At 40.4% G+C, this 27881-nt stretch overlaps 1 protein-coding gene across 1 annotated transcript; it reads right to left on the bottom strand.

Moving 5' to 3' along the window:
- Positions 1–928: 928 nt before the first annotated feature.
- Positions 929–26350, bottom strand: mlxipl (MLX interacting protein like). Its single transcript, XM_030068904.1, has 17 exons — positions 25995–26350; positions 23781–23887; positions 23369–23451; positions 21150–21239; positions 20955–20996; positions 17361–17535; positions 16132–16212; positions 8420–8571; positions 7680–8298; positions 7474–7547; positions 5594–5864; positions 4818–4930; positions 4473–4595; positions 4118–4245; positions 3013–3136; positions 1368–1497; positions 929–1277 (listed from the first exon to the last, which is right to left on the bottom strand). Exons 1-17 carry the CDS (start codon positions 26348–26350, stop codon positions 1111–1113), a joined length of 2835 nt encoding a protein of 944 aa, XP_029924764.1. The 3' UTR covers positions 929–1110.
- Positions 26351–27881: the final 1531 nt, after the last annotated feature.

Here is a 27881-nt window from a genome sequence, read left to right as displayed (position 1 = left end):
TTGTGAACAGCATGAGACGTCGTTGTCAAGCTGTAATTGATGCTCAAGGGCACATGACAAGTTATTGACACTGACATTTTTTGTTGTGGTATATCCACCACTGTTGTTGGCTTTTGTTTCAAGAAATTGTTTGAGATGAGGAAACCACCAGTGTATGCTTCTACTTAAATGCCCTACTTTCATGATATAATATCACTGTAGCATGAACTTTTTATATTTTCCATAAATTTCACCCAAAAGCCAAATATCCCTAACTTTTTGTGAGTAGTGTATGTTTTATAGTAAAAGTGAGGAAGGGACTTCTGGACATAAAAATACTTACACATTCTATGATTTTGTTAAAATACAATGAGTGATACTGCGGGGGAAAAAGCAATGCCTCATTTTACTGGGGACCCCATTAATGAACTCTGGGGGCCCCTGGACTACATTTTGGGAACCGCTTCTCTACAGCAACCTTTACACCCTGAAAAAAAAAAACTTTTAAATTATTAAAGTCTGTCATCACTTCTGTCTCTTGCTTATGTAAATATCGCCTGGTGTTTGATACCCATATGATGTTTACCTTAGGACTTCAATAATACAGTCTAGGATGAATGTGAATTGGGGGAAGGCAACATTACACTACACAAAAAAATAATTAAATATACATATACATATACACAAAGGTAGCCTGAGATTTCAAAGATTTCTGAGATTAAATGCTCTTGGCAAGAGATGTGACCAAATTATGTCAAAGAAAAATTAAACAATTAACCAATTCCCTGTGCCACTCATCTGCATGATGCTCCTCACAGAAAAAAAAGCATTAAAATACAACTGCAATTTTGTGAGACTTAGGAATAATTAGAAGTGTATATTGTGGCTTGATGAGAATTTAGGCATAAATTACCTTACAGAGTTTCTCTAATCTTTGGATGCACTGGAATACATTCATTTAGCAGCTGGTGAGTTTTATTGGAATGGGATTATCCACTATTAAAATGTCTTACAGCTGAGCAGTTAGTCTTTTTTCCCCCCTCTTTTCTTCTGAGTCTTTTTTTCCCCCCACAGGGGCTCATCTGCCTCAGAGTGGGTTTCAGTAAAGTTTCCATAGTCAGTGGTTCACAGTCACATGGGGTGTTTATTGTCCTGAGTGGCAGGCTGTAAGGAGTGATCCAGAGCGGCGGCGGCAGGGTCATCCTGGGTGACAGCGAGGGTGGCCTGCTCTGGCAACAGGCTGGGGTCTGACAGGATGGACGTGGACGTACTCAGGAGCCGGAGTGACCTCAGAACCACTGAGGGGAAACACAAACAAGAGAAATGGCAATACATTAATGACAGGTAATATAGCCGGACAATACGAGGGAGATTTAAATTGGACTCACTGGGTCGTAGGGAAGGCAGGGAGCAGTGCTGGTCCAGCCAGGACAGGGTGGACCGACACAGGTCCTCCACACTGGCAGTGGACACCATGCCGTTATAGGACTCAAACAGGGGCTCAATGATGATACTGAACTGAGGCTGAGTTGAGGAAATAGGTCTGGATCACTTGCAGCGATGTGAGATATGCAGCTCAAAAATCCCAAGTATCCCCATTGATTTTATTCTTTTCATAATTTTAATGAGTTGTTCACAGCTATTGCATAAAGTGTCTCAAATAGTGTCCTTAGCTAAGGGGTTACACTCAGAATCTCATGGCAATTTCAGACATAACACTAGAACTGAGTTGTGCAGATTTTTAAACCCTCATTTTAAATGTATTCCATACCTACAGGATATTAAATTGCCAAATATCAAGTATACATTCACTGATTGTTTTCTCCAAATGCCTTTAGCTGCTTTGACTAGTGGCAATGAACTAAAGATGGAAATAATAATAATAATAATAACGCAGGAAAGTCTTTGAAACAGCTATCATCAGCTGGGTGAATAACACTGTTTGCGAACTAACTAGAAAATTATAGTGGTAGAACTTTGCTTCTATTTTGAATCTTTTAATGGCCATCTATTAAAAGCTTGAATCCCCACACAGACAAAGCATCCTTCTTGTGGAATATTGTGTGAATTTAATTTGGAATATCAGCAGTCACACAATTGCACAATGTCTTGAGGGACCACAAAGAATACCTTAATATTCATGGAAAGGAAACACCCTGAGGCGACTTACGCAACACAAAGATGATAGTGTGGCGATCTAAAGGCTCTTATCTTGGCTGGAGATAAGGACAGAAGAAAAGGAGTTTTATGTAACTCAGTCAAAGATGAGGTGATCATTAAGAAAAGGGTTATGGATTAAACTTATTTCATTTTTTTTAATCAACATCTCCTGCAGACAGGCTTGTATTATATCTGCCTGATTAGATCAAGATGACCTGGCTGAATAATGTACTTTGCAAGAAAATAACTCACGGTATTCCATGAATATCTGCACACAGTGTAGGATTGGAAATTAAGTAAATTTAGTCAGGTACTTTACTGGAACACATTTTTTCACTTAGGTACTTTTACTGATACACTAAGTACACTCAGTTTAAATCAGTGAGTACATTCTAGTTGAATTTTCACACAGGATTTTCAATTTTAGAAGAGAGACACTGCACTTGGAGTATGTCTACTTCTATTTGAGAAAAGAGGGTGTAAGAAAATATCTTGTTTTGTGATACACTATCAACTTTATTTACTAGTTAGTTATTTAGTTAGTAGTTTACAAGCAGAGATTAGTGGCAGACAATGGCAGTGTTGTGTTTAAACCCCTGACCGTATTTCAACAACAAGGCCTTCTGTACATTTGTCAACATGATGCTATGGATGCATTCTTCAGTGCCTTTATGAACAATTAACAAGAACAAAGTGAGTTTGTTTGTGTGCTTTGGGGGGGATTTCAGCAATATATAAATATTTCACAGGGAACAACAACTGTAAATTGATTATTTTAAACCAGGTTCTGTAGATTTTAGTATTCTGTTTGGGCTGCAGCACATGAATATGTGCCTCACATAACCGGGGACAGATTTATATTTTGAAGGATACAATCCAGAACTTCCAGTTCTGCAGCGTCTGAGCTCGTACGTACTCTCTGAACTTCTCCCTCATGTGGTCAAAGCGCTGACGAGTGATGGGCACGCCAGTGGCTGGTAGCTGCTGCTGACAGAGGCTGCATGAGGAGAAATATGATACTGCATGAGTAGCACCAAGTCTATTACACGCTAAAATTATCAGTGGTCATTTAAGTCTGAGAGTGTTAAAATGGACTCTGCAAACACTGGAAAACCAAATTTAAATAAAAACTGTCAGTTTTAGATGCTGCCTGCTGATCAGTATGAATATACAGGTTCAAAGGGGTTCATACGCATATTACATTTCCCCAGCTTCCATACACTTACTGTCTGCATTTTATCCACTTGGAAAATACTGTGTGGGATGTATTAGGATAAAAGCAACCCATAATACTCTGCCACTGCACATCGGCAAGTGGAGATGACATTAACCAATCACAGAAAGCCAAAATAAGATATCTCTTGAATTTCATCAACACTTCAGACTCCAGCGGGGATTGAATTTGTTACAGACACAGTCAGGCAACACATCACTTCATCAACACCTCAAGAACACGAGTGCAAGCACTTCAGAGCAGCTATATGACACATTTTAATATACACAGCCCCCATGCTTGTATTATCTTTCATTAGCTGTTGAGTATTTTGTACTGAAGCTGCTAAAAAACAGTCTTTAGACATAATTTAGACCATCATGAGACACTGAACATATTTTTGAGTTAGCAGTTACTGAGGCAAGGTAACCCACCTTACCTCTTCAGTGGTATGGAAAAGCCCTAGGATATATTACTGCTTTTAAAATAAGAGCTAATTAGTGATTTTAGTAATTTAGGAACAAAAAGCAACACTTAAATTAAAATTTGTAATAGGCAAAAACTCAGAGCAGGTTTTAACAGCTGTTGTTATACAGTTGTGATGAGAGAGTAATCTATCATATCAGCATGGGACAACACTGACTGATTGGTGTATGTAATAAGCAAAATACCGGCTTTATATCCATCCAACTCAATTGGACATAAATACTACACACACACACACACACACACAAACAGACAGATGAATAAAGCTGATGGTCTCACTTGATGGCAGAGTTGAGGAGCTGGATCTCCTCTCTGAGTCTCTGAGCCTCGTCGTGCAGCTGGGCTCTCTCCTGCTGCATTTTACTGATGTACTCAGCAGTCTTGTGCAAAGTGGTGGCCTTGCTGATCTGTGCCAGCACGACAGAGGGATTACCACATGTCAGCCCTACACCACAGACTTTCTATCTTTGTGGCTGAATCCATCACGACCAGATGTTTTCTTGGTTGCATTAACACAGCACATACTTTTTCAATGATACTGTACATCAACTAAAAATGATCCTTAGTGGAGCTCTTTGCCTCCCAAGACACAGCACATCTCTCTGTACCTCAACTGCACATTTTTTAACAGTACCTTTATGCTTGGCTGCGAGCTGAGTGTTGTCACAAGGTTGTGTAAAGTGTCAAATCCCAGTTTGATGTTGAAACGCCTCTTCTGTTCAGCTGAGATGTGAGTTATCCTCCTGGTCTCCGTCTGCTAGAAACAGCACAGCTCAGTGAGTGAGTGCATCACACTGACATAGATCCCCCTGCTGACTCAACACTCCCTTTTCACTTTTCAGCTATTCAGTACTCACATGATTTGATGCAAAAACAAGGAGCTTATCTACTCGATGATATTTTTGGGATCTATGAAATGCCATGCAGTAGTATCTCTGTAAAAGGTAATATTTAAAGTAAATAAGACAATACTTACTGCCTTATTTGATTCCATCTTTCCATGCCCAGAGAGGGAGTGTGGAGACTTGGGATTGGATGCATTCTCTAGAGGGTTTGTTGGTGGTGATTGCCCTGGATGTCCAGAAAAATTAACTGGAAGAAAGAAAGATAACGACACTTATTTACTACATTTGAAAGGAATTCATAGCCCTCAGCCCAAGTCCTACACACCAGTCACTGTGATACTTCTTATACTGAAATGCTTGAATTATTTTATATTAGTCAATAATGCAATTTTGCTTCACGGTTACAAGAGAATCATATCAGCAGTTGAAGGCACACACTTCCAAATTTGATCCAAAACGTTGACACATGACGGATGAGAATCAGAACATGGACACTGAAATCATCCATGTGTCCCCTGTGGATCATTCACCCTGTGATAACATTTTAGCATGATCAGCAGACACAGAATGTATATGTGACATTATTGAACATTGACATTGACATTATCCTGTGTAGCAAAGTAACCACTGGTAGTTCATAACACTGTTATTTTTGCAGCATAACACATCCAGATTTTACCAGTGTCGCACACATAACTGTCAGATTTAATGCTAATTGTGTAGCATCACTCAAAACACTATACTAAAGCATGGTGCGCCACACGGGATGATGCATAAGTGACCAATGGGCTCATCACCTAACGACTAGGCATATTTTTAAATTATAATTCTTCATTTTACAAGAAGTTCAATTTCTCAGTTAGAGCAAGGGGAATTTTTGACTATGTTTATTGGAATAGTGTTGGGCTACCTGTTAAGTTGGTCCTCTCAGTGCCATAGATCTGTACAGGAGATAGTTTTTCAGTCTTGGGAATGAGGAGGGTTGTGCTGGTGTGTGTGGAGCCGTGGGTGAGGAGGGCAGACACCGCCGAGCCTCTGGAGGTGCTGGCATGGGAGCCGCTGTGACCCAGGGTGGGGCTGTGGCTGTGCAGAGGTGTCAGCAGTGGGATCCCTGCAGGCCAGCTGGCTCCATGCTGCAGCTGCGGTGAAGCCGCTCCAACATGCATGCTGCTGCTTGACTGCTAAACAGCACAGAAACGCTACTCAGAAACATCATCTCCCCTTGAGAGTAATCATTTCCTCCTGGGACAGTGTTAGACAGCAGTGAGCATTTGGTGAGGTGTTTATGTCACTTCAACATTTGAAAATACAAGGTGAAAGCTTGATATTACAGGCTTATTAAACATTTACATGTGGATATATGACATTATGATATTTGTGGATAGTTGTGGAACCTCTGGCAAACTCATAGTGAATACATTGTTTTTTAGATTCCATGCTATTAAAGCTTTCCAATGACTTCTGTGTACTGTAGAAGTAGTTAAAGTGTGAACGTTTGATCAAGTTGAATGAAAAGTACTAAAATGCTGCATCAGACTTTAGATTAGATTTTTATGTAACAATACAAGTGTATTGTTACATAGAAAGCGCAACATGGGGTTGCAACAGACCACAGCATCACACTCCCTTGCTGAAACCCTTGTAGATATCTGTAATGTGAGTTGAAGATATCTACAACTTCTACAAATCTAGTTGAACTAAACAGGACAATGTACTCTTGCACACACATTACTCTGTAATCTTGAATTTAGAGGAATTAAAAATATACCATATGGACAAAAGTATTGGGACACACCTTATAATCACTAATATCAGGTGTTTCATTCAGTCCCCCATTCAGGTGTATAAAAGAACCTAGCCATGTAGTCTACCTTTACAAATATTTGTGAAAAAATGGCTTGTTCTAAAGTGCTCAGTGAATTCAAGCGTGGTGCTGTAATAGTAATGCAGTAGGACACCACCGTTGCAACAAGTCAGTTTGTGAAATTTCTTCCCTCCTAGATATTCCACCATCAGCAGTAAGTGGAGTGCTGAGGTGCATAGTGTGTAAAAGTGGCAAATGCTCTGCTGACTCAGTAACTGCAGAGCTCCAAACCTCCACTGGCATTAAAATCAGCACAAAAACTGTGCGCCGGGAGCTTCATGGCATGGGTTTTCATGGCCGAGTAGCCTCATGCAAGCCTTACATCACCATTGTCTCTTTTTTCATATCGTCTTGAATATTATTACCGCAAATTACCCTGAAATATTGTGATATTATTTTAAGTCTACATTCCCCACGCCTACCAGGCCCTCTCATCCATTATCAGTGTCTGACCTCACAAACGCTGTTCTGGATGAATGGGCAAAAATTCCCCCAGACACACTCCAGAAGAGTGGAGGCTGTTATAGCTGCAAAGGAGGAACCAGCTCCATATTAATGCCTATGGATTTAGAATGAGATGTCATAAAAGCTCCTGTAGGTGTAATGTGGAGGTGACCCAATACTTTTGTCCATATAGTGTATCCTGAATTGGAATTATGACTGGTCAAAATTAAATTGTGGACATCTAAAACGGGAATTACAACTAGCTATAACTTAGTTGTAAATATCTGCAATTCGTATCTGGACATCTACAACTGAATCATAGATACCTATAATGAGAAATCCCATTACCTTGCTACCAAAGTGCACAGTTGTGTAGTGCAGCTTTAAGCAGAGGAGATTTTAGTGCAAGAGATGTTGTTTTTTGATTTGCCATGCCAATTATGAACTGAAGTCAACATAACATCAAGAAAGATCGGGCTTACTGAGAAACCAGGAGACGATGATTTTTGACCTTTGACCGCCATTAAAGTAGTGTCAAATCCCAGTGACGGCTTTCCTGCAAACATAACACACAACATTTAGCTTTTTTTGGTGACTGAAAAATGCATTCCACCGCTACAGAGCTCACTGGATATTTTCAGATCAGAAACTGATTGTAAATGTGGAAGAAGAGAAACATTGTACTGACGTTCTTGGGTGCTGCAGGAGAGAAGTTTAGCCAGACAGCTAGTGGGCGGAGGAGCAGCAGGCTGGGGGCCAGACGGAGCCACAGTGGAACCGACCATCCTCATTCCTCCTGTCTTCTGCTTGTGTTTTCCTCTGACCCCTGTGACACCCACCTGCTCTGGGACTGAGAAGCAGTGGGCCACACTGACAGGGGGCAGGGCTGCGTGTGTTGGGTCAGACGCGGCAGGCAGGTAAGACAGAGAATGGCAGGGAGTCTGGGGGTACATGTCCCCTGTGTGAGGGTAGCTGTGAGCCTGGTGGTGCTCAGACCCCAGGAGACCTGCTGTGGAGGCTGTGTGGGTGATGACAGTAGAGGTCACAGCGCTGGCTGTTGTTGTGTAATAACCATACTTGTGGCACGGCGGTGGATATAAAAAAGGACTACTTGCTGAAATGGGCTGCTGTATGTTGGTAATTGCTATAGACACAGGTGGTTCAGGGAATGACTGATGTCCATAGGTCATGGCCCCAGATATGATGCTGGGTGAGTGATATTCAGTGCAGTCCTGGCTTGGCCTGGCTTGGGCTGCCCGGGTGCTGGATGAAGAGGGCTGAGACAGACTGTCAGATGAAAGACTGGGCTGAAAAAAAGAGATTCCATCGATTTTATCGATTTAGTAAGCAGCTAATTTTATCTGCTACAATATTTTAGAAAGATTTCATCCCTCAAGCAAGAGGAGCAGCTGCCAGCTGAAGCTGTACCTGAGCCAGCTGGGTGTCGATAACTAGCTGTGGAGTTGTTACCACCGGGGAGGGAACGGGGGCAAATGTTCCACTAGACGAGCTCTCAAAATAGCCACAGTCAGCAAAACCAGCCTGCTCAGAGGGCTGGCCCCGGTAGTTCATGAAGATATCTGAGAAAACCAAACAGACAGACAGTCAGTTATTAACATGCCTCTGACACAGATACAGGATGGCAGGCATGCTGTTTTGAGAAAATGTCACAATGTCTCAGGGTTTATGAGGGCAAGGCAACAACAACAAGGAGAAAGGGGAATCTTTATTTAGGTTTAGAACAATATAATCATCTTTCAAAACTGTGCAAAGTTCATATTCCAAAGCAGAATCACTTCAGTCAATACACTGTCGTATCTATATTGAACACAACATATGTCTGCACTGCTTGCTCACTAAGGTTCTCCAGTGCCATAATTTCACTGGAACAGAGAGACACCATGAAATCTATGATGACCTCTCCAGGTATTTGGCCAGAGGGGGATGTTTTGGCTCCATACTCTTCCTACATTAATATGTGATGTGTTTGCTTACTCCATCCAACTTCAGAGTCAATAGCTGAGAGCTATTTGTTTGTTCTGTCTGAGATCTGCACGAGATGCATAAATTAAGTTTAACAGAGATGCAGATCAGAATGTTTTTTGACATTGGCTTTGAAACTAAATGCTGGGATGAGACTAGAGCAAGGTCATAGACTGAACTCTCTGATTTCTCTGCCTGAGATCGAAATAAGGCGCAAAAGTTGAGAAAATCTGAGAATTATTTCAGAGCTTGATGAGATCTCTTCTGAAATTGAAAAGGAGATTTTGTGAATCTTTTTGCTCTAAAGAAAAAAAAATTAGATACAGGAATAGTACCATAGTTGAAATGTTGAATAATGATCTTATTTAATAATATTAAATAAATGCAACATTTCGGAGAGCTCTTTTCTGCTCTTCTTTTCCTCTGGGAATTCTTACAGATATGCAACGCACCCAAGTCAAATGATGCTTATGGTTGGTAGAGTTCTCATATTCTGCCCGAACCCGACCCGACCCGACCCGACCCGACATTTTCGGGTCGGGTCGGGCCTAAAATTTACGTGAATTGGGCGGGTCGGGTCGGGCTTCGGGTTCTGTGGGGGATTTTTTTTTTTTTTTTTTTTAAATAAAAAATAGAATTATGTGTTGTGTTATTGATTATGACGTTTCATTTTTATGTGACTGGTGGAGAGAGTGAGAGACTGGATTGGATTTGGAGGCTAAACTTTCAGTGACAGACAGACAACCAGCTGTGCGAGCGCAGCGCAAACAAGTGAGAGAGAGTTGCAGCAGTATCCTGCTGTGCTGGCAGACTCGGCAGCAGGGACGGTTTCTGCTATGGGCAGTGCAACTGGGGGCGCACGGGGGAAAAAAAAAATCTCCAGTTTTCTAGACTACCGTATTGACCCGCACATGCCGCGGCACCATCAGTCGGCATCAGGCGGGCCGGCCGCGGCACCGTCCGATACCGCGCCCACCCGTCAGGTCTGCCGGATCTGACAGGTGAGCTGCCTCATGCTGGCCAGTGCCGCGGCCGGCCGGCTCTGCTAAATAATGGCGAATTTGGCGATTTTTATTATTATTATTATTATTATTTTTTTTTTTTTTTTTTTTCGGGCTTTATCGGGCTGTCGGGCCTAAAGTTCGGCTAATTAGTCGGGTCGGGCCTCGGGCTGGCCCAGTCCGGCCCGGGTCGGGTCGGGTCTTAATTTTCAGGCCCGATGAGAACTCTAATGGTTGGTATATATAAATTATGACTTGATTTAATATGCAGTGTTTCCCACAGACCAGGTAGCAATTTGTTGTGCCCCCTTGGCGCCGGTGGGGGAATGTAGTGTCTCGGTGTCGTGGCAGGCGGTGGAGTCGGTCATTGGGGTGTGTGCAGCGGGCGCCATCCAAACACACACTTTCTGAAGCTGCTATAGGTTAAATATACACCTGTTTGCTTATCAGTTGTTCTGTTTGATGCCTAGGAACATTCGAAATAAATTAATAACATTTACTAGCCACAGCCATTTGACTGTTCAACTTTATTTCAGATTCCTCCTCAAGCTGCTCCGTCTCCTCTGGACGAGGCCTTTTTTGGCGCAGAATTTTTTAATACTCATCTGGATTAAAGCAGCAAACATTCAGAGTCCGAATAAAATAATAATAACAATAATAAAAACAACTTATAAAGGTGTTTTATTCTTTTTGATTTGACTATGGGCATAGACCGTAGCCTGTCTCAACTTTACGCATTTCATCTTAATCGCATTGCTGCGTTACCAACGTTGTCTATGCTGACTTAGGGTGCCTGATGTTCAATATCAATAATGTTGAGTTCATAAGGCTAACATTACCTTTTCTGACTTAACAATAATTTTGGCCAGGTGTGTTTGGGCACAGTGTATCACACTAACCTTTGGTGAACTCAGGATGTCGCCGGCCATCTTTTCTGTGCCAAATATCACGCTGCTTCGGGTTTTCCTTTATTAGGCCTCAAGTATTGTGCGTAGAGAGGAGGAGCCAATCAGTTGTCAGTGTGTGTGCACGTATCAGTGATACGCGCGTTGATCCAAATTGAGCGGTTGTGAAATATTTTTAATGATATTCGGGTCGGGTCGGTTAAAATAAAGATGCCGAATACACTTTTGTAATTTATAGAGTAGGCTATATCATATAAAAGACAAAGACATCATTGGCTGAATGACTTGCGCAAAGATGCAGCATGAGCTTTCCAGAGGCCTGTACCATAAAGCTGGATTTCGGCTTAGCGAGCTAACTTCAGGCTTAACCCTGGCTTTTCTGTACCATAAAGGTGGCTTACTTTTTATCGGGCTACGCTGCCGTGGTAACATATGCTGAACACCTAACCTGCTCCGGAGCAGGTTAAGTTCAGGATAAGAGCTCAGCAGGTAGAAAAGTCCCACCTACTGACCAATCAGCTCTCTTGGAAAATGGCCTGCCCATTTTCCCTTTCTTCTTCTTTTATAAAATTAAAATAAATACATTTTACAATTCTTCTTGTATTTATTTTTACTCATGACTCTGCACTGTCCAACCAAAAACTGATCTTGTAAACTGATGTAATGATTTTTAAAAAATGTTTTTGAAAATAAATGAGGGGAATTTAATTCAGAGGGTTAAATAAAAGTCTGATATAATACACGCCAGCCTCTGGGCTCCTTTAGGTTTCCATTAGTTTGCTCATATTTAGTATTTAGGGTGTCTGCCCTGAAAAGTCCACGAGAGGTGATGCCAAATGTTTTACAGTCTTTAAGTTACAGTGAAATAATATTTTAGCCAGCAGAATAAACATGAGGCGTCAGATGCTTTATAAAATGAAATATCAAAATAAGTTGAATCAAAGTGACAATTCTGACGAAACTCAAACTGAGGGCAGACCTCCAGCAAGGGTCGACCATCACTGTTAGAGAGGGCCAGTTCCTCTGTAGGAGTGTATGACTGAGTGGGAGACACATTCATTTACTGAACACACAAATGTTACTGTAGTCAGATCGACTCGTGCCGTCATGGTGGGGAACTAATATTATAATCACACTAATTTACGCATTGACACAGTTGGCGATTTTTTTTGCCAGCATTCCTTGCGGCTTTTGGCAGCTGCAGCTGTGTTGCTTTTTGCCTGGATTATTGATTTATATTCTTCATATTTATTAATGATTATTATCTGCTCCGTCCTTGTACAGTATGCGGCTCGGGTAGATTTTTCCATGTCTCCGATTGGTCGCATGCAGCAAACACCGCCCTTTTTATGTGAGCGCGCACAGATCTAGATTGGAAAAGCCTGGGTTGAATTAGCGAGTTGATAGCCGGCTTTATGGTACCGAAAATCCGGAGTGCGGATGTCTGGTTAAGTGAAGCCAGATAAGTAAGAGAAAGCCCGGCTATGTTAATCCAGCTTTATGGTACAAGCCTCTGGTTTGTTGTATGTATGGGAAACACTTGATATGGTAATCTGCCTGAACGTTTTTGGCAGCCTAGATGTGGCAACCAAACACACAAACAGGCTGTAGTTTCTTACCGGCACATGTGAAATTGGCCTAAAATTAAGCATGCAAGTACACACATACGCAGAAATATGAAAATGGAGCCTAAACATCAAACAGTGTGATACAGTCCAAATGTTTGCAGAGCTCTCTATATTTGGTGCTTATAAAGGGCGTTTGTCAACTCCTGCCAGGTCACATGTTCATGAGGCCAAGCTGGCAAGCAAAAGTGACATGACGCCATGTCATGTCATAGATAAACAGTTTTGTATTTGTTACATTACCAGCAGAAAAATCTACTAGGTTGAGTTTAGCAGATCCTGTGCAGTACATTCATGGCAAATAAACAGCTCAGTGCAAAACTGCGTTGACCCTTTCCCACTGTTGTCACTTCCCATGTTTTCATTTCCCACATCTGACATACCCAAATTAAAAGTTTTGTGTCAAACTTAACCGAACAGAATGACGAAAAGGAGCCGTTTATGTGAATCAGCAAACTCAAGTTAACTGATTTTCTTTTCTCATAGACACACTAGTATGCTTTTGAAGTTAACAAAGCCTGTCACTGGCACCCATGGTGTTCAAAACGCAGCATAATCCTGCATATGCGCAACAGCAAACACAACACAACCTGACAGTACATACCAGTATGCTCGTGTTTTCATCTCAGTAAGAATAAAATGCAGCTGTAAGATTCTGCCTCACAACAGAACTTTGTATTTCCATTCAAGAGGAGCTCAGAGGAAGGCTGCGCATAAATTAAACACATGGCAATGCCTATCTGTCAGACACCCACGGGCTCCCTGGACCTTGTGACCGTGAGGGAGGCAGACAGCTGATCCCTGAGGACCCTGCCAGAACTGTGAGAACAAAGGCTTGGCTAGACACACATGCACATACACACACACACACACACACACACACACACACACACACACACACACACACACACACTAACGCCAATGGCAGTCAATCACCATATCACAGCAATGGGCAGCAGGTTTCCTGGAGGTTAAACAGGCTGACTTGTAGCAAGAGAGTCATTAGTTTGCTACACTGAAACCAGCAGAGGGGCAAAACTGACCACAGCCAGGGGTAGCGATTTGAAACTGACATACTTTGACATATCCATGAATATGCATATGTGTTTGTGTGAGAGAGACAGAGAGAAAGACGTGTATGTGGGCTTGTAAACTGCTGTCCACAGTTTGTTGAGTTTAGTGCAGTGCTGTAGCCTCAAAGGAAAATGTGCCAGCTTCCCTCCTGTTTGCAGCTCTCCTGCTCTCAGCTTGTTGCCACTGGCGAGAGGTTTGTGTTGAACAGGGAAGCAGTTCTGGGTGTAAATGGTCCCCTGGCTGCCAGTACACAGTTGCTCACAAACTGAGTGTGGGTTTCACATGGTTTCGATGATGGATTAACCATAACTGCACTAAATTTTAAATCTACTTGGCAAGGCAAGGTTGAATTGACGGATCCTAAATCCTATCACCCAAACGCGAACCAGAGAATCATAGCTTAGTAAATGTTGCCTTCAGACAGATATCTGTCTCCATAGATGTGAATGAGGTTTATCTCGATGTTGGGGTGTTTTCAGAGGTTTATGGTGCTGCCTTAAAAAAAAACTCCCTGGTGAAACGTTACGCCTGGGGTCCCTGCTGCAGAGACACAGAGAGACTGAGCAAAACCAAAACAGGATCCGGCCACACATTGGTGGGACACACTGGTGGGACACAGAGGATACACCTGTGTGTCCCATCACACAGATACATGAATATTAATTAATTATTAGTGGAGTGGTCAGCAGGATGGCTGATTTAGCATAGCACAGCCTGGGTGACGCCAATGACTTCTGAGAGACATAACTAAAGGGGATGGGACTTAGGATCAGTCAACCGAAGCCTTTTACAGGTAGGTATAGTTTTTACATTAAACCCTGGTAAACTTTAATCCTGTTGCTCCAAGTCCTTTAACTCCAATTTAAACTTTTATCAAGGGTTACCTTGAAACTGACATTTGAGATGGGTAAGCTTTTAAAATAACTTTTTAAGTGGATGGGGGAAAATGAGACAGCACCTCAAACAAAAGTAAGGGACACTTAGAGCTATGAAGTGTCCTTTTTATTGAGCGTGGTTGTTTACGCCCGTTTACCTGTCTTCAAAAGTGGAACCAAAGTGCTCCATTAGCTCAACTACAAGAATCCTGTCAAAAGAAATGTTATGTTCCCTGCCAAATATGACAAGTCATGACCCAAGTCCACATTAGATTGCTGACCCGATTACTGAGAACAAAGCAAGACAAATATATGATTTTTGTCAAAATATAATTTTGATTGAAATTTAAGTGCATGTAAATCTGTTATCACCAAAATGCCTATCACTGGTTGTTTTTCCATTGTTTTCCATTGTTTTTCCAAACTCCATAATCCTGGTTTAAACACTTTACATTTAGCTCCACACTGAAAACTCATCTATTTGCACTCTCTGAGTCTCTGTATTGTATGTCTCACTTTATGTAACTTTTTTACATTTTTATCATTTTATGACTTGAATTTTATTGCAACCCTTGAATTCTACTACAATTCTTCAATTCATCATGACTCTTGTTTGCCTATATGTGCCACATTTCTCAAAGAAACGTTACTGGCTACTATCTTCCTCTCTGCTCTCTCAAAAGGACAACAACAAGTGGCAGCAGAGATCGTCAGCAGACATCATGGGGCTTCCAATCAAAAAGTCATTGACAGAACACCACTGTGCTGAATGGACAATTAAGTTCATGTAAATTACTTGCAGGACTGTGTTTTTGTGCCTGATGTTGAAGAAAATAATTATGAGGGTATATAAAGTAAAGCTTCAGAATTAGGCTAAATCCAAAATAAAACTTCTTTGCTAATCAGCAGATCTAACTGATTTTCTAGAAGAAGAAGCATCTCCCAGCTGATCCCTCTGTCTCTCCAGGCCTGACTGGTGCTGTGAGAGCCAAGGCTCATGGTTATTAACTAGATCCTCTTCCACTTCCTCATTCTCCTGGCTCAACCCTTACTTTGACCCCCTGCTGGCCCCTGGACGGCCTTTGACATACTACCGACATAGCATCTACACAAAGGAGTGGCTGTAAAATATGCACCTCTAAACAAGTTATTTCATCTTAAAATCTTGGGGGAAAAAAAAGAAATCTGTCGGTGTTGTGGCTGTTTCCAAATTCCAGATATCACCTGGTTCAGGGATTTTCCAGGAGCAAGGCAGAATAAAGCAGAAAACTGCTTATTTCAGTGTCAGATAGAGGAAGAATCTAAAACACTTAATACTAGACCGAAATGATGTAAGGATGGGTATTTCTTGCAGGAAACAAAATGGGAAAATAAGAGTGGTATAGGATTACAGGCCAAAAGTTAAGGCTGAAAAGTTAACATGATCCTGTTCAAAACACACTGATAAAGCAGCATTTATATCTAAACCTTATCACCTAAAAAATGAAGTTTCTTCCTGTAAATAAATCATATAAATGCTACACTTTCATAATACATAATTAATTAATACATAACCATGTTGCACAAAAGAAGGGATCACCGAATCAAAGGAAACATGGATCCCCACTAGAGGGTCAATCAAGAAGGAGATCCTGCTTATCAAAGTGAGGCAGAAATGGACCAACAGGAAGGCAGTACCTGGTATATCCATAAAGTCATCCAGGTTGGGCTGCAGTGGGGTCAGGCCCGGCTGGATCATGTCAGCATTGCTGGTGTACGCTGAGGAAAAACAGCACACAGTATTAGCCATGAGAAGAATGGGCGGGCGCATCAGTATCAGTCTGTATTTGAAAACTGATCTTTCATCATGTGAATTTCCTTATTTGTGGGGTGGGATCTTTTTTCTCGTGACTGTCTACTGCGCCAATATCAAATTTAAAGCAGACGCCAAAAACTCTGAAGTCACCGAGAGAGAGTCAAAAGGTGAAAATATGCATGTGTGAAGTACATTAAGTGAATATAAGAGATTTTCAGAGGCTGGGATGTCACAACTTCCTTTGGACTACATGCCTGTTCTCTGGGCTACTAGTCATCATGACAGAGCAGGCATTTGCCCTTTTCAGTGTTTCCTCTGTAAATTTATGCAGCTGTGTGCTTTTGGGTGATAACTCTGGTGTTGTCCCATAAAAATGTCACTGTCACTGTCTAAGCTATGTTTCAACATGGCGCTCCAGTGTTAAAAGTTTTTTTTTTTTTTTATATCATTACAAAATCATTACTTCTAAAACACGTGGACTACTTATCTTATTTTAGATCATTGTAAGTCACTGTTTAATTAAACATGTTGCATTTTGCGTCTTGCAGTGGTGGTTATGCCCATGCAGTCAAAGTTACCACCACTGCTGCTAAATTAATACAGAGGAAGTACTAGTCCTAACTTTCGCTTTTTTTTTTTTTTTTTTTTTTTTTTTTTTTAGTGAAATGTTGGGGAATTTGCAGAACTAACAAATTTTGGAATCCGAAAGTAAAGCACAGCACGATGCATACTTATTTCTTTGGCTCAGATGAGCATAAAATGGAGAAAAATGTGCTGATTCATATTTATTTTTGGTCCTTTTCCTCCTTACAACGCTCAAAAACTGAAGTTGTTGATATATAATTTCCATATAAATTGCAAGCTGGCAATATGATTTGTGATACTTGTTGAACTATACTTTAAAACAAACTAGTTTCATGCAAGGGTATTTAAATCCTTTTCAAAACTGCATACAAAGGATAAGCACGTGCTCAACACTAAGACACACTGCTCCTCTGGTCATGTCAGCTTGTCATGTATCCCACAGGCTTCCAGTCACCAACCTTCAGCCATGTGGTGATGGACTCTACAGCACTCATGTCATAAAGAAAATCGCAAGTTGACAACTCACTGTTGTGGCGGTCACTGGCCCAGGGACATGGCTTTTGGGTCATGGTGAACAGGGTGTCGGAAATGTCGGACAGAAAGTAGTCCAAGTCAAACATGTGGGCCTCCTCTGGCGCAGCCTCAGGCTCCTGGTACATCTGATTGGACCATTTCTGCAACTCGGCCCGGCAGATCTGACCCTGGGATCAAGACATTCACAGCACAAAACACACCAAATCAATGCCACTATCAGAGGGCTTTCTTAAAAACAAACAAACAAACAAACAAGCAAAAACAGTGATGAAAATCTCTAAGTACATCACGATGCAGGGATGTCAGCATTTGCTCTGCACCCTTCAAACTGTCTAAACTCACAAATGGATGCTGATGTTTCACCGGGAACACAGAAAAAAAAAAAAAAAAAAAAAAACAGGAAGTTGCTATCTCAATGCACAGACAAACTCAGGAAAACATCAAATAACATAATAAAATACCCTGTGTTCAACAAGATCATAGTGTATAAGCCACTGTATCAGTCAGTGGAATTATTTGCTTGAGAATTACCTGTCTACTCATTAAAAAATATTAAAACAGCAAGGAATCCATTCATTTCTGTCTTTATATCCAACTACATAATCTCATAATGACAAATGCAATGCATTTCCTCCATTATGTCTACCTTCTAGTAAAACAACTAACACCAGCAGCAAGTTACAGCCCCAATTTTTTTCCCAGCCAACAACAACCTTTCTTTTCCAAAAACTAACCAAAAAACTCACAGCGTATGAAGATCCACACTCACAGATGCTTTGCTTCACCTCATTTTCTAGTATTGAAGATCCACCTCAGAGTAAGAGGCCACATTTATAGGGAAGCCCAAATGGAGCCGGAAACTGTTTTGATTACGTCTAAGCTCACGACACCCCCACCCCTGTGTAATATATTTATTTATCTCTTCATTTATTTACCCTGAGAGAGAATATGGCTGTGTTTACAAGCAGAAATGAAGTAAGATTTGTTTTCTGTGTTTGTGCAGGACATGATGAAAAAGCACTTTACACTAGACCCCCTACAACTTATCATTATGTCGGCTTTGTTCGTTTCTTTATTTTCACGGCTCACCATTTCAAGAAAAGCGGCCGCCTTTTGTCCCTGACCTAATTTTGGCAGTCACACTCACGTGGGGACAAGCAGAACGACCTGAGCCCCCTGCCAACACACACGCGCGTACACACACACACACACACACACACACACACACACACACAGACTCAGTAGTCAAAGAAAACTATCAACATCTCCCAACATGCATTTTTTATATTTGAAGAGTTTCACAGACTGACCAAAATGAGACAGTTTCAGCTCAGTTTTTAGTTACAAATATCATCTATCATATCATTCCATAAAATAATATAATTTCCCCCCTCAATTAAAGTTAAAATTGTGGTTAAATCCTGATAATGATTAACTAAGGCTGGGAAATGCATCAATATTAAATCAATGTCATGTCAAGTCTAGATACGTCTAGGATTTTGAATTTTGTAATATCATGATATGATAAGTGCCATCTTTTCCTGGTTTTAATAGCTGCATTACAGTGATGAGATGCATTTTTTCTGAACTTATTAAACTGTTTGTTCAATTATTTGCCTCTACATGTTTGATCATCATATTCACATTACTAGTGAGTGTTAATCAGAAATCTAGTTTGTGTAAATATCGTATGAAAGCAACAATAATCATCTCTACAGTACTGTCACAATACTGATATCGAGGTATCAGGTCAAAGACATGGTGATATTTGATTTTGTCCATATTTCTCAGCCTGGTTCATTACTGAGACAAGATGAGAGCACTTGTACTTTTATGCCCAGATGAAACGGCATTTCGAGGGTATGGTGACGAATTTTTGTGTGAAACAGGAGGGACATAATGTTGGGAGGAATTAGATTTCAATGTTGAAAACTGAGCGTGCATATTAGGTCTGTGCCACTACAAGTAGACGATTGATTCACAGGTGAATGTCATAATATTATTGGTTGAAATTGGTTGGTTCATGCATACTGTATGCAAGCAAGCCTCAAATTTTGTTTTACAGGAAGAACAAATGATAGCTTTTTGATATAAGATTACAAAGAAACTGATTTTTGGTGTTTTTTTGACATAATATCATTAAACAGATGCATAATATAACCAAGGGTGCAATATAAAAGGCATTTTCTCATTCCATCTCGACTTTAATGTTAAAGTCCAAGTTGTTTAAATCAAAGTTAAGAGATATATGGCCGATTTATATCATTATCACTATTGTGACCCATCACAGATTTCAAATTCCACTCTCAGTTATGACTTGTTTTCTATTGCTTCAAGTCGGTAACTATCAATACCTGTCTACAAAGTAAACAGCATGTTGCTTGACAATAAACTTCCAGCCTGTAATTGCATAACTGAAACATTATCTTGCTACTGGCTTTGTTTATGTTTTGATTCACTGGCCTAAGGGTATTTTTTTCACTCACAAATTGATTGACTGAAACTTGACTGAAGGACTAAGAGTACGCATTTGAGCTGGTTAAAAATGTATTTATTGAGTTTTACTGAGATAAAACTCAACAAAAGGTAAGGAGCAAGTACAGATAATATTGTAACTGTGCCAAGACCATAAAAACCTGCTTTACTCATCTTTAACCTATGATCTACTTGTTGGTTTGTGCTCTTCTGAACGCCACTCAGGTAACTAGCTGTATAAATGTGTACTCTGCATATGAGGACTCTGGGCACAAGGTCAAAAATTATCTACTTGGCTGTTTTAATTTGGACCTCAATTAAAATTATGGCATCCAAGACAAACACTGTAAATCTAAGATGATTTAAGGCTGCATTAAAAAGATGAGAAAGAGGAGGAGAAAGAGAAGAAGGAGGTGGAATCATGCTGACAAGCTGAGAGACAGGTTAGGGAGTCAGAGTGCACATGCCATGCCCTCATATGAAAACTGTCATGAATGAGGTGCTTCCCCAGGGTCCCTCCCCCTTCCTTTCCCTTTAACTCCTCGTCTTTTGTTTGTGTTTGCCACTGTGACGTCGCTGCAAAAAACTCAAAACCCTGATGCTGCTCATCTTGACAAAGCACAGCTTAAAGTAGGTCAGATTTGATTAAATGACACTGAATTGCGGAGCCACTTCAATTGAATAAAGATAAAAAAAAACCTAAGGCGAGATTACCGGTATTGTTGCCGCTGTCAATCAATATGTGTCAATTGCATACAAATGGTGGCCCATGACGCAAGTTGTTTCGCACGTTTCTGTCTCTCCTTTTTTTTTCATCTTCTCTTTATTTTGTGGGTAACTGAGGCAGACTGAATCCCTGTGCTATAAATAGCTGCACAGAGCACTTGGATGATCATATGGTGACCTCTAACCGCCATCAGGGGTAAATAATGCTAGTGGGTCACCAATACACACACAGAAAACAGAAAACAGACCGAATCAGGCTGTCAGTCTGCAGAGGTCAGTAAAAACTTTGCCTACGCTAGCATGTTTTCAAAAGCTACAGTAGAACAGAATACAGTAGACTAAGTAAATAACAGCAAAATAGGACATGGGTGAGTTTTTCCCTTACCTGCTGCAGCATTGATAAGAGGTCATCCTTATTTTTCTGAAGCTGCAAAACAGTAGGCAAACAGTACATATCAACTGGGATGGAAATAAAAACAAAAAAATATACAGGAGATGTAAGTTATTACAGATTATAAGGGTTTACAGAGAAGACATTGTTATTTTGTGATGGGATACACAGTGATAGGTGTGTGCTAACCCTCTTCTTGTAGTAAATCCTCCACTTGTGGTATTCTTTGATCACCACCTCGATCCTGCGCTTCCAGTAGCTGCCCTCTAATATTATGGCCTGTTGACATGAAGCATAAACACTGAAGGTAAAACTTTACTGTACACAGCAAATCATTTTTTCCCAACCCTTAAACTGCCAAGCTGATCAGTTTACAAAATGAATACAACCTATGGCTGGGTGTTGGCAAGACCCTCATGACACAATATGCACCAAATAAATTATACGACATATATGATGTACTGAGGGACAAACAAAATTAACATAATGAACTTACTTAACACAGTGCAGTAAAATGTAGACAATAAGATCATATGAAAATCAAGTGTGTAAATGATACATATTGATATAAGGCACAGGAGAATCAATGCAATTTTGCGAAAACTATCATGATATTTGGCTGTATTGATTTTTTTTTCTTTCTTTCTTTTTTTTTTTTTTTTTGCACAGGTCTACAATAACCAGAAATCAGCTATTAATCATAACCTGCAGTTACATGATGTTTAAAAAGAGCTTTTCCTCTTTGACCTATGTGTGCACACACTGCAAAAACTCATGATCGAACCAAGACTTGCAATCTTATATCTAGCGATAAAGTCTTTTTGATCTTGTTTTGAGAATAATATACAATGCAAGACCAGACTGGGTAAGATTATTAAGATTATTTTAAGAAGTTATTTCTTTTTTTCTTAGTTAGTAAATCTTAAAATTAGTTATTTTACATGCACATCAGGCAAAATTACTGTCAGAGACATTGTTTGAGGTCACATTGTGTCTTTTAAAACTCTTTGCCAGTGAGAACTTGCAGTAAGATCATTTCACTTGGTAAGATTTCTTGAAATTAGAAAACATATCTAGACTTTACAAAAGTTAGATATCTCATGCCATAAGTAGTAAAACACTCATTTCCAAGTCCTGTATTAAGTCAAAATAAATTCAATACTAGCCTGTCCTAAAACCAGAGCTACTAAACAAGATTATTTTTCTTAATTCAAGAGCTGTCACCACTAGCCTTTCTGTTTTAAAATGAGACAAAGCACTTACACTAAATGAAATCAAGCACACAGAACTGACATTGTCAACAATTATTTATTCAGCTAAGTTGCTTTCTGAGTTGTTTTTATGACGACTGAAGGAGAACAGGCAGGAACTCAAAAGCACAACTCAACACCAGATAAAATTAACTGCAGATCATTTTGTTATACTCACTCTCCATCTCATCTTAGATAAGTTCACTTCCTGCCCTGTGTGTGTTCCCACCACTGTGATTGTGTGGCCACGCCCGATTACTCTCTGTGTTTCCCCCACCTCAGTGCCAGTTCATCTTTGTCCTTAGCGTCAAGCGGTCCATCATTACTTCCTAGCCTTGTGCATTTCCTCCTGGTGTGTTTCAGACCATTCAAACGTTTTGCTGGACCTTGCCTTTGCCTTCTCCTAGCCGGACTTACTGCCTGGTTACTCACCTGCTATTTAGACCAATGCTTGTTATATGGGACACTGATTTTGCCTTCACCTTACCACACCCACTGTCTGATTATTTAGCTGTGACTGTTGTACCTGATCTGCAGTTACAGAGATTAATTTTATCTGGTGTTGAGCTGTGCTTTTGTGTCCCTACCTGTTCTCCTTCAGTCACCATAATCTTTTATAAAGCAGCCAATTTGAAAAAAAAATTGCTGACAATGTCAATTCTGTCTGCTTGATTTCATTTAGTGTGAACGCTTTGTCTCATTTTAAGACAGAAAACTCTTGAATTAAGAAAAATAATCTTGTTTAGCAGCTCTGGTTTTAGGATCTTTTCCCTAAAATCAAGAAAGAAACAAACAGTGAAAGAAGAATTGACAAGCTGGTATTGAGTTTATTTGACTTAATAAAGGACTTTTGGAATGAGTGTTTTACTACTTATGGCATGAGATATCTCACTTTTGCAAAGCCTAGATATGTGTTCTTGTTTCAAGAAATCTTACCAAGTGAAATTATCTTACTGCACTAGCAGATAATTTCACTTTTTTCTATCCTATGTCTTCTCAAATCAAATATTTATTTCTTATATTTAAATAGGTAATTTCTGCAGTGCATTCAGTTTTCAGAGCGCAGGTGTATTCTAGTTGGCAAGCATTTTGAATAAAGCTATGCTACACTGGCCTGTTTCTATTCAAATGTATTTCCTTGGGACAAAAATCACTGACTTCAGGCTTGCGATGTGCATCAGCCTCAGAGCCCTCCAGTGGACTGACAAATCCACACATCGGGTTCTTCCTCCTCTCCACATCTGAAACACAATATTTTAGCTTCAATACACAACATAGAATAAACAGTACAGGATACCGTTTTGCCTTTATTGGATTAAAGTATTATGTCTGTGGTTTCAAATCTTCTCAGTGAGCGAAACTGATCAGTGGGTGCTGCTGGGAAAGGTGGAATCTAATTCAGCTTAATTTATGTTCCACTCAGCTGTCGAGCTTCTTGACTTCTGTTTATTTATGACAATTTTGCATCAGTTTATTGTGTTTGACGGGGGTCTCCTTTATCAGCGGGCTAATGGAGAGGTGTTAGAGGACACAAGTGGCAGTGAGAGGAGGAGAGGAGTGGTGGACTCACACTGGATGAACCAAGCCCTCCAGATCGCGTTGTTCAGGCGGATCTTGTCCCTCCATAGCAACCGCAGACCTTTGAAAGACTTCCACTTGGGGGAGACTATCTTGCCACTGTAAGAATCATGGAGTTGACAAAATAATTACATACATATATGCCAGGTTTTGAAAATAAAGTACTTCATTATTAGGAAGAAATGAGAAACAACATCTTTTCTGTGCTAATACTGCTACTGAATATGAAACTTAAAGTATCAATGACACTGAATACAGATCTGATCCATTACTTTCCCTACAGTGAAGCCGTTGATCATTAGTTTGGGATCAATGGACAAAATAAACTCATAAACTGATATACTGATATACTCTCCTTCTTATTACCATCATTTGGGAAACACGGGCTTCTGTATGCCAAAACAGCAGAAAATAAAGACAGTTTGCTTTTGTTTCTGGCAGGTTACTCAGGCTTTTGGTATGATATTAGTCCTAGGTCAAACCTCTGATACTTCCTTGTACTCCAGTCTTGGCAGCAAAACCAGTATCGGTACATCTCTTAGATAAATGCACATACAAAAGCACAAAGTAGACACTCTTCATCGGAAACCAGACGAAGTGGAAACAGCGCCAAGCCTTGTGTGAAGCACCCGGCTTTACCCCTGTGGAAAACCTGTCCTGATTTTGACTAATGACGCCCAATCAGCTTATTCATCAGTTGACCGCTGAGATGTTTTGTGCCTCTCCGGCATCCCTCGGCACACACAGGGGCGAGAAAAGGGCCTCTTAATGCAAGCTACTCAGGGAGTTGCTAGGAAGCCAGGTGAGTCATTTGCAGGATGCTTTTAATGGAGTGTCTTTAATGCATCTCACACAGTGCAAAAAACAACAGATAAAGATTATCCCTAATAAAAAAAAGATTGAAGGAGAGCTGACACCAGTTGGGTGAGCAACAAATAATGTATAATAGTGTACATTGTTGAATGAATAAGCACTTTCTGTTCATACTTAAAAAACATTAATGGTCTAATGTGTCAACAAATAATTAAAAAAAAAAAAAAAAAAAAAAAAAAAAACATCTACAGTGTGTATATATTAAATAAATTTGTGTGTTTTGTGTTGAGCATGGTGCCCATGCATCTGAGACAAACAAATGTAGTTGTTGTCCTGGTGCACACTCTCCCTGTCTTGGACAAAACTATATTATGAGTTTCATTTATTGTGCAACTGTCATTAAGCTATAAATAACAAGATTGGCACACAGGGACCAGTAGGAAGAAACGGTGTCTTGGTGTCAAAGGTTGATGGAATCCATTGTGAACAAGTTGTTTGTGCAACACTGAGGCTCGATTTTCTCAAGCGAACTTAAGAAAAGTCTGAACACAAATACCTGTCAGGGAAAATGTTTTCCTATCAAGGATTTTGTTGGACAATTTAAAAAAAAATAAAATAAACTAAGCATTTCAGGGCTTCAAGCTTGTTTTAGTTTGATCTCAATTTTAAAACCTTTTGTTTCCAGACAGACAGAACAAAACAAAATGACAATTGCCCCCCAGAAAGGGTATGTCATTTTAATTTCCAGCGTCCATGTGGTAGCACTTTGAACAACAAATGCTTATCTTAAAATATGCATAGTAGAAAGTCACAGCTTTAACCTAAAACAAAGGGCATCATTTGGTCTTCTGTCTCTATCCTTTCCCTCAGTTACACTGTAATCTTTCCAGTGCTGCCAACTAGAACCAAAGTCCAGTTTTCGGTGAAGATTTTCCAAGCTATTGCGCAAGGGACTACAAAATACCCCTGTCCCCACACACAGGCTTACTCTTACTTTTTTAAAACTTAATGTGCAATTTGCTCGGCACTTGATGTGCTGCTTCTTGAAAAATATGAACCGTGACCTCCAGATGGTGAACATCATAAGGCAAACAACCACTACTAATAGAAATAAAAATGAAACACAATTCAGAAAGCAATAATGTGAGATCTTTTCCTCATAAAGCTGGCATCATTAAGACAGCAGTTAGGCTACTGTGGGTTACACCATTACTTCACCTAGGATTTATGCCAGCCCTAATGAGGTGGGTAGAGTTTATTCCTGCACACAAAAAGATGGTTTTTTTTCTCTTTTTTCCCTTAAAAGAGCCAAGCCTCTTTTAGCTTGCACCAGTTTGACACTACCACAGGCCTACTACTCTCAAATCTAAGTGGGTGACCCCCGCTGACCCACCTGTAGGCCAGCGACATGCACTCAAACAGCCGGGTGAGAGTGGGGTCGATGCTCAGGCTGCCGGAGCTCAGCGGGCCGTATCTGTACGTCTGGCACCACGTCCTGTTCACCGTGTCGAAGTCATACGCCGAAGCCGCCCCGCTCCTCCTCCTGCGCGGCACAGAGTCGCTGTGGGGCGACGACACCATGAAGTGCCCGCTGTGGATCACCTGGTTCCGCGGGAAGGAGCCGGCATACGGCCCGGTGCCGGCCACCAGCGCCGGTTCCACCCCCGGGTCCGGGTCCGAGTCCGAGTCCGACGAGTCCGGGACCGGGGCCTGTCCCCCCGCCGAGCACACTCTGCCTCTGCCCGCCATGGCCCGTCTGCTCTGAGCTGTGATCTGTCCACCGAGCTGTGAACTTTCTCCTCAGCTGACTCCCCCTCCTCCCCGCTCCCGAAACTGTTTTCCACAAGTTCCAGTTTTGTTTGTTTTTATTATCTAGTAAAACCACCGAGGCCCCTCGTCTGTCAGCTGAGAGACAACTTACACTCGACCCTATCTTCACATAAGTGGTCTTCAGACACAACTTGTGTGTGTGTGTGTGTGTGTGTGTGTGTGTGTGTGTGTGTGTGTGTGTGTGTGTGTGTGTGTGTGTGTGCGTGCGTGCGCTGTTGTGTAATAAACTTCCACTGTCTACTTCCTATAGAAAGATAAGGTCCTTAAGGAGGCCGTTAAGGGGAAATCTATAATATTCCTATAACACTCCTCTAACTTCTTATATTGTCTGTGCTGTTTAAGTTAATATGATCATTTGACCTTCAGTGGTATCACCCATAATAATCCTCCAAGCTATTGATACTCTCTATATAAGAAGACTATAGCACTGTATGTACATTGTGTGAGTAGGCAATAAATTACATATAAAATTATAATATTAATGCCATTTAATGTTATAAGATTATTTTGGATCTGGTTATTTTTTCATAATGGAATAGACCAAGTGATTTTAACACACAAACCACATTTTTTTTTTAATTGTCCACATAATAACCCAATGTAATCAATTAGGCTTTCAACTAATTTCAGCTCACTCATTTAGATATATTTCAAAGCATTTGCTTGTTATCTTGCGCTGGACTGAAGCTAAACTCGATGTTTTCTATTCATAACAAAAACTTTGGTTATAAACATTTTTTTTTATGTGGACCAAGCTGTTATATGTAAGGTTGTGGTTTACATAGCATACACAGTTGGCTATAATTCATGGAACACACTTGATGGATTCACCATTTAAAAGTTAGTCTAACAATAAAGAAGTTCAGTCACATTATATACTTAATAATAAACTGGTCATACATAAAAGAGAAGTTAATAGAAGTCAGCCCCTAGAGTGATTTGCAGTTTTTTTTTTCCAACAATTAGCTATTCCATGCACAAACTGCAAGGACTTTCTGTGTTGACCTTGGCTTATCACACTTCTCCAATAGAAAACCAATCATCTTTTCAAAATGTCCGGAACATCAACTCTCTAAAATCGCAGCAACTTTATCAGTGTAATAAAAGAGCACTGAATAACCAATTTATCACTTTTAACAAGGGAACATACTGTAAAATTACTTTTTTTTCATTAAACACTAAACTGAGAAAAAGGTGTGGGAGCTTTCTGAGCTTTCCTGTGCAGATTCTTTTTTCTTTTTCATAGTCATACACAAGGTACAGAGAGGTGTTATCTTCCCTGATAAGCAAGGCTGATGTTTATTTGGATATGGAGTGCCAATTTTGTGAATTTTTCAGTAGTATCTCTGTCTCAAAATTAACCCTTACTTACATTCAGTTTGCTTCAAGGTTAAGACTCTAAGAAACACAGTAAACCTGATTATGTTAGTCTCAGAAAGTTAGGAAAAAT

This window comes from Myripristis murdjan, chromosome 14 (assembly GCF_902150065.1).
Source record: "Myripristis murdjan chromosome 14, fMyrMur1.1, whole genome shotgun sequence".
NCBI lineage: Eukaryota > Metazoa > Chordata > Actinopteri > Holocentriformes > Holocentridae > Myripristis > Myripristis murdjan.
This window is presented reverse-complemented; position numbering and strand designations above follow the sequence as displayed.